Source organism: Uranotaenia lowii, chromosome 2 (assembly GCF_029784155.1).
Source record: "Uranotaenia lowii strain MFRU-FL chromosome 2, ASM2978415v1, whole genome shotgun sequence".
Lineage (NCBI taxonomy): Eukaryota > Metazoa > Arthropoda > Insecta > Diptera > Culicidae > Uranotaenia > Uranotaenia lowii.
In genome coordinates this window covers 349,951,045-349,962,516 of record NC_073692.1, presented here as the reverse complement: position 1 = coordinate 349,962,516, position 11,472 = coordinate 349,951,045, and the positions used below count along the sequence as shown (strand labels likewise).

The following is an 11,472-nucleotide window of genomic DNA, read 5'->3' as shown; positions in this document are numbered from 1 at the left end:
TGGGAATTCCTGCATTCTTCAGCTTTTTTACGTCTGGAAACAAAATGCCCATAGGAGATGGGCTACCGATGTTGACTGAATCTGTGTTCGGATGGGTGATGTCAGGCGAAGTGGAATCTACTGGGAGTTTGAGTTACTTAGGATGCAACTTGGCAATATCAAAGAATCTGGATGAACTTTTAGAGCGGTTTTGGTCCTGCGAGGAAGTAGGAGCCTCTCACAACTATTCTCCGGAGGAAGCGCTTTGTGAGGCACATTTTGAGCGCACCGTCCGTCGTGGTTCAGATCGCACTGAAAAGGTTTCAAAGTCTCGAGAGACGATTATTGAGGGATAGAGATACTCGACAACAATATACCGACTTCATGCACGAATACGAAAATTGCGGACACATGCGGAAGGTTGAGGCAGGTGGTTTGGATCACAATCGGTGCTATCTACCACATCATCCTGTGGTGAAAGAGGCCAGCACAACGACGAAGCTGAGGGTCGTTTTCGACGCTTCATGTGCGACAACATCGGGACGGTCCCTAAATGACGCTCTACTGGTAGGGCCCGTTATTCAGCAGGATTTAAGGGCAATTGTCATGCGTTGCCGAATTCGACCGGTCATGATAGTGGCGGACATCGAAAAGATGTTTCGCCAGATTTGGATGGACCCCAGCGACTCACCACTCCAAAGCATTCTTTGGAGATCTACTCCTGAGCACGAGATTGAAATCTTCGAGCTTGGTACTGTAACGTACGGAACGAAACCGGCACCATTCCTTGCCACGCGGGTGCTGAAACAACTTTGTTGTGACGAGGGTCGCAATTTTCCATTGGCAGCAGAGGCAATCGAGAATGACACATACATGGATGATGTCATTTCCGGGGCTGAGGATATCCAAACGGCTAAGGCGAAGGTTAATCAACTTATTTCTATGACGGCTAGAGGAGGTTTCAAATTGCGAAAATTTGCCTCAAATCAACCACAAATTTTGGAAGGGTTACCGGAGGAAGATTTGGCGGTATCTGAAATCACTTGGGATCAAGATCCGGCAATCAAGGCACTCGGGCTCACTTGGCTGCCTAACTCAGACTGTTTTAGGTTTCAATTCGACATTCCAATGCTCCCCAAAGATGGACTCACGAAACGGAAGGTTCTCTCGATCATTGCTACTCTTTTTGACCCCCTTGGACTTTTGGGTGCCACGATTACCACGGCAAAAATATTCATGCAGCGCTTGTGGACACTGCGCGACTCGGAAGGGGAACGGTTGGATTGGGATGTCTTACTTCCCCCAGGAGTGATCGAGGAATGGGCTCAATATCATCGACATCTACCTGCATTAAATGAGATACGAGTTCCACGATGCGTTGTCACTTCGAAAGCAGCCCGAACGGAGCTCCATTGCTTCTCCGATGCCTCCGAGAAGGCCTATGGCGGCTGTTTATACTTACGGAATACGGATAGGGATGGAAATGTAACGGTCAATCTTCTATCATCGAAATCGAAAGTGGCGCCTTTGAAGACCCAATCCTTACCTCGGCTGGAATTGTGTGGAGCATTGATTACAGCAGAGTTAGCAAAAAAGGTCCTCGAAGCGATAGGAAAGGTCGATAACGTTCACTTCTGGTCAGATTCTACGTGCACTCTTCGATGGCTCGAATCTCCCCCTGCTACATGGACAACATTTGTAGCAAATCGCGTGGCCAAAATTCAGGGAATTTCGGATGGTTACATTTGGAATCATGTTCCAGGAAAACAAAACCCTGCTGACTTAATTTCCCGGGGAATCAATCCAGACAATCTCCTTTCAAATAAATTATGGTGGGAAGGTCCAGAGTGGCTTAAATCAACTCCGGAGCATTGGCCAAAACTAGAATCCACTAAACTTCCTGAGGAGCCTGGGGAATTACGGAACGTTCATATTTCTACGGAAAATCATTCATTTATCAACGACTTTATTTTAAAATATTCGACCTATTCGAAACTTATTCGTGCAACAGTCTACTGGCTACGACTAATTGAATCATGTTGTCAACCGAAGGAGAACATGCAACGGGAACTTCTTTCAGTCCAAGAGCTACAGGATGCAGAAATGATTATTATTAAAAAGATCCAGAATGAATCATTCCACGAAGAGCTGAAGCAGTTACGACTATCGAAACCGGTCCCTCGAAGCTCTCCATTGCGGTGGTTTAATCCCAAGGTCACTCCCGACGGAATTCTTCGAATTGGCGGCAGGTTATCACACTCGGACGAGTCCTTTGACGCGATGCATCCTATGGTTCTCCCGGCTAAACACCCCTTCACGGAAATGTTGTTTGCACATCATCACGAAGCCTTATTGCATGCAGGCCCACAACTTCTACTGAGCACTATTCGCCAACGGTATTGGCCACTTGGTGGAAGGCATGTTGTCAGGAAGGTAGTCCACAAATGTCAGCGATGTTTCCGAGCTAGGCCTCAAATTCTCCAGCAGCAGATGGGAGATCTCCCGAGGTCCAGAGTTATCGTTTCAAGACCTTTCACAAAATGCGGCGTGGATTATTTTGGTCCGGTATTCCTAAAGGCTGGACGTCGAAATGCAGCTATCAAAACTTACGTCGCAGTTTTTGTGTGTATGACCACAAAGGCGGTCCATCTCGAACTGGTCGGTGATCTCTCAACTGAGAGATTTCTACAAGCGTTGCGGCGAATGATAGGCAGGCGAGGCAAGGTTTCGGATATGTTCTCCGACAATGGTACGAATTTTGTTGGGGCGAGAAACCAGTTACGAGAACTATTTGCCCAGCTGAAAAATAAGCAACACAACGAGACGGTTTCGAAGGTATTGGCAGCGGATGGAGTGCAATGGCATTTTAACCCTCCAAGCGCCCCGCATTTTGGGGGTTTGTGGGAAGCCGCGGTTCGATCCGCAAAGTATCACATTTTGCGTGTTGTAGGTGGAAATGCGATGGATCGAGAAGATTTTGAAACTTTATTGATACAAGTAGAAGCATGTTTGAATTCTCGGCCTTTAACTGCCATGTCAGATGATCCAACAGAATTAGAACCTTTAACACCAGGGCATTTTATAGCAGGCGGGCCGCTTCAATCACTACCAGAACCAGAATATGGACAGGTGCAATTGAATAGGTTGAGTAGGTGGCAATTGGTACAACGGAGAGTTCAGGATATTTGGAAACGATGGAGGTTGGAGTACTTGTCACAGCTGCAGAGTAGAACGAAGAATTGGAGTTCACCAGAAAAAATAATCGTTGGAAAATTGGTCATAGTGGTTGACGAAAATCAGCCACCGATGCGGTGGAAAATGGCTAGGATAGAGGAGTTACACCCAGGAGATGATGGCGTGGTGCGAGTTGTAACCGTCAAAACAGCAAATGGATCCTTGAAGCGACCGGTTGTAAAATTGTGCCTATTGCCATCACCAGTAGAAGCAGATGCGGAATTAGTCGAGAATCAAGAGTCTCGCCAATAAGATCCAGTTCGTCGAAAGGGAGTTTCTTTTATCTCTTTTCAGAAGTCTCCAGCAACTTCAGGGTGGGCGAGGATGTTGGAGGATGAACCACCCTAATTGAAAAACGCAGCCATCTGCGGCTACCAATGAAAACTGGCGAACAGTGATGTCGGACTTCAGGCAACAAGCGTTTAACGGATTACCAAAGCGCGGGAATTTCAACTCTAGAGAAGATCACCCACCGATCTTGCTCTCCCAAGACTACGAGGCAGGCAGTCGCGATCGGATAACCGAGCACAGAAGGTCACGGGGAACCTCTGCAAAACCCCAAGCATTTTGTAATTAGTGTTAAGCAATAAATGTAGTGTAGTATAATAAATGTGTTTTTTAGTAATAAAATGTGTCTAGCTTAAATAAAAGTGTTGTGCTTAAAATTATACGTCGGTGTATTTGATTATTGGTCCGGAGTTGACCTGAACCCCGAACAAACTCAACACAAGGCACTACTAAGCCGTGGCATCAATCCGCACTTCTGAAGGCAGAAGGGGAAGAGCGGCTACACTGCAGGATCCAGGAGTGGTCCAAAGGTCATCTAAGGTCATACGATTGCCACACGGGTACGTCAACATCCCCCAACAGTAGAGATCCCATTTTTTTTGTATTTAAAAACCTTCTCTGTTCAAACTTTGTTCCATTAGTTTATGAGTTCTAAAGCATACAAAACATTTATACAGAATCCCCTACGCCGTTCCCCTCCTCACACTGGAAGGCTGAAGGCTCTGTAACATTCATAGAAACATATCTCGTACTCAAATACTTTTTCATGTCAAATTTGGTTCTATTTACTTGATTACTTCTCCACCTATACCAACAAAATTGTTTTTTTTTTTTTTTGTTTCGATTATAGTCGTTTTACCATCTTTATGGCATTCGCGACTTTATCAACGTTGCAGTTGGCGGATCGTTATTGAGAAACTATCCGGTACAACTGTGTTCGATGTTTACTCTTGGACTCGAACTCGCGGACATCGGCTCAGGAGACAACAGACTTGCCAACTAAGCTATATCACCAGCCCAACAAAATTGTATTGTGGCCCCTCTCCACTTCCTATGTACTGGAAGAAGACTGGCGTTTCAAAAAACCATAGAACTATTTCTCGTGTCTCAATAATTTCCCACGTCATATTTTAATCTATTTGTTAAATAAGTTCATGGTTTATGATTCTAATTTCAGTTCATGGTTATACAAGTTCATGGTTTATGCAAAACAATTGTATTCGAGCTCCCATTACCCATAACTGTATCCCTATTTGAAGGAGAAGGGAACCTGAAATATGGAATCTAGAGTTATGTGAAAAATTGTAGTGGAGCCCCCCTCTCTCCTTCCTATCACCCCACTGGAAGGAGGCTGTAGCACCAAATATTCAAAGAAAATTTCTTCGTACTCAAACACCCTTCCAGGTCCAGGTTGATTCCATTTGCTGAATAAGTTCTCGAGTGATGTAAAAAATTGTATGGGAACATTAGACTGGCCCATAACAAAAAAAATCCTTAAATTCCACGCGGCACCCCTAGCTTTGTGCCTTTAGATAAAAAAATGACTTCCTGAAAGTTTCAGGTCATTTGGCTGAAGCACGAGCTGGCGCAAAGGACTTGAAATTTGTATGGAGCTTCTCGCCAAAATGTATGAAAAATCGACATACTTTCACTCTTTGTGTTCTAAAATATGTTTCCAGTATGCTAGAAAGCTCAGAATTTCAGGAATTGTAGTTCAAACAATGACAAACAAGTTTGTAGTAGATTGTGATGCGATACGAGTTGACTGTGATGAGTTATCCGCAATTGAATGTGTGATTTTTTTGCTTTTTTTTTGCATTTTTTATGTGTTGTGAACGGTGTATGGGCTTATAATCGCACTAACTAAAAACTTTTTTCTTTTAAAACTCTTTCTTTCAACTTTTTGCAAAGATATTTGTTATAAAATAAGCTACAACTTTGCCAAGGAAACAAACTTTCAATCTGTTGTTCTTATTGTGTGACAATGCGATCAAGTTAGTACTAATAATCCACCTATACGCCGTTCACGATATATCGATGAAGTGCGAAAAAATATCACACATTCAATAGCCAATAACTCATCACAGTCAACTCGTATCGCATCACAACCTTTTACAAACTTGTTTGTCATTGATTGAACTACAATTCCTGAAATTCTGAGCTTTTTAGCATACTGGAAGTATATTTTAGTTCACAAAGAGTGGAAGTATTTCGATTTTCTATACATTTTGCCGAAAATCTCCATACAAATTTCAAGTCCTTTGCGCCAGCTCGTGCTTCAGCCAAATGACCTGAAACTTTCAGAAAGTCATTTTTTCACCTAAATGCACCAATCTGAAGGATGCCGCGTCGAAAAAAAATGTTGTAAAAATCATCCCATACAAATTTGGGCCAGTCTAGGGAACATCCTCTCCCCTTAAAATGTTGCCACTGGAAGAAGAGAGGGTTTTCAAAATATCATAGAAACATTTCTCGTATTCAAATACGTTTCCATGACAAATTCCGTTTCATTTATTGGATTGGGAGCTAAAAATTGTAAAAGAGCTCCATCCCCCTTTCAATCTCTCCACTTGAAGAAGGGTTGGAGCCAAGTATTCGTAGAATCATTCTTCGTACCTGAATACTTTACAAAGCCAAATTTTGCTCCATTTGCTCAAACAGTTCTAAAGTTTTTCACCCTGCCTATATCCCAACTTAAAGAAGAGAGGTGTCTGGAATAATCATAGAAAAATTACTCGTATTCCAATCAATGCTGCAAGTATTCTGAAAGCATGGATGAAATAGACTGTGAGTTTCTTTCAGAGTAGAAAGCTCATACTGAAATGGAAGGAATAGAAACGTCAGCAAATATAAAAGCTTCTGACCGGCTCAATGATCAAAGCTTTGTGAATATATCTATCAGTCAGTAGAAAGCTAACTCGTAAACCAGAACAAACTTGTTTCACTCGACTGCTACGAAAGCAAATTTCGCTTAGGCATTTCTGTCACTCGCTGTATTCGATCAGTAAATGCAGCTTCAGATTTCAATCAGTGTCAGTGAAAGTTGCTGATAATGTCAATAGTCATTTGTTTTTGCCATTTTTTAGCAAATTGTGAATTGGGATTCGAAAAAAACGCCTGGAAACTGCTAAGACTATTCGTTTATCCAGAGGGGAACAAGATAAATATAAATGTCTTGAGGATTGAATTTATAGTAATTGATAATAACAAAAATAAGAAAAATGTTGTAAAATATGACAACAATCTGAAAAATATGAAAAATGTTGTAAAAATATGACAAAGCTCTGACAAAAACTTTACAATGAAATAACACAAATCCGACAAAACTTTGTCATAAATTTGACATATGTGAAAATAAAATGAAAAAACTATGACAAAAATATGATAAATGTGGTGAAAACATGACATAATTTTTAAGACAATAGTATGTCAAAAATCAGAAAAATTTGAAAATAAAACGACAACAATCTGACAAATTTGACAATGGACAAAATTATGTCATGAATATAATAAAATACAGAAAAAAAAACTGACAAATATGCTTAGAATATGTCATAATAATGACAAAAATATAACAGCAAAAAAATTACAAAAATCCGAAAAAAAAAACTTTGTCAAAAATATGACATAAATCTAACAAATATAACAAAATTAATATAAAAAATTGACAATAAATGTGGTTTAAGAATGAAAACAATCTGTCAGATATTTCATTTGTAATATGTTTATCATTTTATCATTTTTTTCTACATACCCGGATTTTTGCAAATTTTTACTCTAATTTTTGTCATATTGAAATCGTTATTTTGTCATATTTTTCATTTTTTTGATAATTCCGTCATATTTTTCCAACTGTCACATTTTTGTCGTGTTTTGCTATTTTATTGTAAATTTTATGCCATATTTTTGTCATATTTTTTTAGTTTTATTGTCTTTGCATTGTCAAAATACCATCATAATTATATGAAATTTTTGTTATATTTTTCATACTTTTGTCATAATTTTGTCACTTTTTTGTTACCACATTTGTTACATTTTTGTCAGATTTTTAAAAAAATTGTCATATTTTTATCATTTTTTTCATATTTTTTTCATAGTTGTCATTTTTTTTTTTTTTTGACATAGTTGTGACGATTTTTTTTCTCATTTGATTGTTATATTTTTGTCATATTTGTCAGATTTTCGTTATTTTTTGTCATAATTTCACCACATTTGTCTTAATTTTGTCCTAGTTGTATCATAATTATGTTATGATAACCACTGAGAATGTTATGAATTTTATACGGTTGCGAAACTGTTTGCTCGTTCTACAAATAAGACATACACATACACGAAATACATTCATTACATGACAGTTCACACGAAGCCATGGTGTCGGGTATGTGGTAATTTGCATCGAAGATTGGCCGAACTTATAATCTGAAGAATGTAATTTAGCGCATTCGTTGGCGAAACTGCGGTGAATCCATGCACCCATGGTAGATTATCTACATACATACATACATACAGTTGTATCATAATTATTTTATCTTTGTCATATTTTGTCATAATTTTGTCATATTTTGACACTGAATTTTTCCAGCCATGAATCCAATACCTTCTCATGCCAAAACTGGTCCCATTAGCTTGAATAGTTCTCGAGTTATGTGTTATTGTAAGTTATCCCCCCTCCCCCTTCTTAGCTCCTTACTGGAAGGAAGTATCCAAAATACCTTCCCAAGCCAAATTTGGTTTAATTTGCTTTATCAGTTCTCGAGCCAGGCAAAAATTTGTCATTACTTTGATAGACCCCCTTCCCCTTCCAATGAGAGGGAGGGGCCGCAATCCATAATAAGAACCTTCTCAGGCCTCAAAAGCACCCACCTGCTAAGTTTCAATTAAATCGGTTCAGAAGTTTCCCAGCAAATAAATTGCAGCGCCACTAAATTCTATGCAAAATGCTTTGCCCCTGGATATTACATATTTAGATTCATTATAAAAAATTAAAAATGGATGTGTGTTATAAAAAGAAATGAATACTATGTAACTGTTTTTTGAATGGTTTTGCATTTGTGGATAGCTTTGACGAAAAAATATTTTTGAAGCGGCATTAGAAATAGTAGGGGAGAGTGAGTTATCTTGGGCCACTTTTTACTAGCTTCATAACTTCTTTACTTTATTATAAAAAATAAAATGAAAAAAACATACATTTTAAACGTAACACTTGGTAATAATATTTATTTTTTTAATAATTTTTTCCCAGAGTTCTGGTAGGTAATTTTTATGGATTTTGAAAATTTTTATGGATTTTGAAAAACAGTGTGGAATCTTGGGCCACCAAATCAAAACTTATCAAATAACATGCAAATTTCATGAATGGATCCTAAACTTAAATTTCATAATTCATTAAAAGCAATTTCAGGTTAGGAAATAAAAAAAAGAGTACAAAAACAGCAAAATATAGGTGGCCCAAAATCACCCACATTATGTGGCCTATCATTCCCCACAATCTATGACTTGTAAATTGATTGCGATTGAGTGACTATTGATATTTGATGAAAAATTCCTTTTTCATGTAAAGGAGCAAGACAAAACTTAGATATAAGCATATGAGTATATTTTTGTTATGAACTTTAGCTTTTCCACTGATGAAATTTGCGGGTGCTTGTTTTAATATCTTAAGTACATTTTTTGGGCTTTCTAAATATATATGTATTTTGTTTTATATGCATATGCTTTTTATATGATGCATACACAAGTTAACAATATATGGAAATATTTGCTGACGCAGAGAGACGAAAATGACAGTTGGATTGAGATTTTTATCCCAACACACATCTGAGATAATCATGGATCACGTTTCCCCATGGCCCACGATACTCCACTTTCCCCTAGCAGCACAGAATAAAATCTCATCAAAAAGGCCGAAATTAACTTTTTTTTATTATTTTTTCCGATATTATCTTGGAAATGTGTACAAGAATGATTTATTTCAACCATTAAAATAAAGTTTTAAAGAATCCTAAGAAGGTAGTTAAAAAAAACTAGTATAAAAAAATACTTTTATCTAAATCTTTGTACTGTGCAACATCACTCGTTGTAAAATGATTGTTAAAGTTTTGAATTGGAATGGTTTTACAACAAATTCCATGTCCTTGTTCAATTCCCAAGTAACACAGATTAAGGTAACTAGAATAAGAAAGTTTCATGATGGTTTTATTATTTTTGTGCACCTCGTTTATGACTGTGTTTTTTTTTATAAGTCATGAAAAATGCTTATTTTTGTATTTCGATCATTTGTTTTCAGGTTGTTTTGAATGCCTTAATAATAAACCTTTTTCTTAATATATTCTTTAAGTTGTTTTGAAAGAGTTATGAATGCAATTGTTATGTTTAAAGCAAACCAAGCTACGTATAAGCCATTACTAAACACCAAGGTAAAATATTTGGATTCAATTAACATTACATTGTGTTACACAATGATGTAACAAGATCTAAAGACATATTCTGAGGACTAGTTTATCTAGTCAGCTTTAATTAAAGATGACAATTGCGTAGAATTTAAAATATAAACATACTGCCGTAAAATGTCAGTTTATGAATTTTTGCTATGACGCATAGTCCTTTTTTTAATTCAAACCAAAACTAAAGCTAGAGACCTAAAAATATTGAAAAAATCAGTACAACCAATCAGTTCTACCAATCCAGTTCTATCCTAGTTAGCAGCAGCTGGTGATCAATAATTCCTCTTTTCTTTCCACACTCCAAATTGCGATCGGGACATGCCCGACTTAATTCACTGCAAAATTCACTTGATTTGCAATGCGTTTGAATCAATTGATTTCGCAGGATCCTCACCGGGAGTAACTATAAGAGAAAAGACACAGAACGCAGCCGAGGAGGATTAATTCGGAATAAATAAGCTGGCAAAAGCCATCAGCCTCATCGAGCAGCACCATCCTTTGAGGATATATGGCAGAAGAGAGCGAAAACGCTGCTGCATTTTAATCATATCTCGGATGAAGGTCAAAAAACGGATGGTGTTTCGGTTTCATTTTTATTCAGCAGAAGAAAAAAAAACCTCCGGAGAAATAACTCATGCCCCGGCCTAAGAGTTGGAGCTTCCTTAGAACCCCAATCCTGCTCTTTGGCCGGGTTAGAGGAAATGTGCCAAAACTTATTCCAGACTGACGGCGGCGCGGCGGTGCGGCTACCAGACTTTCAAATTGTCTACGCTGGTCGTCGGGTGTCGGAATCAGAAATTCTAATTGGTGGTCCTCCTGCTGAATCTGAATCGGGGGAAGATATGGTTCTTCTGCCGGAGAATTCTGCACCGAGATAATGAGGAAGGTACGTGCGGATGAAAGCAAAAACCGCTGACCGAGAACGTCTGCCCGAGTCTCTTGTCTTCTTGTTGTATCGTTTCGCTTTGTTTGGAATTCGTTCAACTATAGTTTTCTGATTTAGCAATTGGTTAGAATAATTCTTTGGCATTAAGACAGTTGTGCTGCTAAAAATTTAACACAAAAAAATGGAAGCATACTAGAATTTTCTACAATTGAATAAGCACGAACTAATTTACAATTTGACCATTTCTGATTCGTTTTTCGTTGTTTTGAGATCTTTATCACAAAGGTTTTTGATACTCATTGCTTATTTCAATCGTAATCGAGAAGACTTTGTCCGGTTTAATGGCAATAAATGGTGCCTTTTAATCCATTTTCTTTTTTTTCATAACAAAATATCAATAAAATAAATCAGGGTACAACCTTATTCACCGGGTTGTATCTTTGATCGAGTGAAAACTGGCATTCCATGTCTAAAAAATATCTTCTAAAGTCGATATGTTTTACCAGTTTATCAAAAATTGGTAACCAATAAAAAATAGTCCAAAAAACTATTTTATTTTTTTTTTCAAATATAACTTCTGACAGCATTGTTATATTGAAATGTTTTATTTATTTTTGGATTCGCCAAGAATATTAATAAAAT

The 11,472-nt window shown here is 38.0% G+C and overlaps 1 protein-coding gene across 1 annotated transcript; it reads left to right on the top strand.

The window, feature by feature from the left end:
* Positions 1–390: 390 nt before the first annotated feature.
* LOC129743058 (uncharacterized) lies at positions 391–3,465 on the top strand. The gene has a single exon (XM_055734998.1). The coding sequence runs from the start codon at positions 391–393 to the stop codon at positions 3,463–3,465; it is 3,075 nt and encodes a 1,024-aa protein (XP_055590973.1).
* The last annotated feature ends 8,007 nt before the right edge of the window (positions 3,466–11,472 follow it).

What these genes read in the sequence shown, in the direction of transcription:
- LOC129743058 (XM_055734998.1), top strand. Translation starts at nt 391, where the DNA reads ATGCGGAAGGTTGAGGCAGGTGGTTTGGATCACAATCGGTGCTATCTA.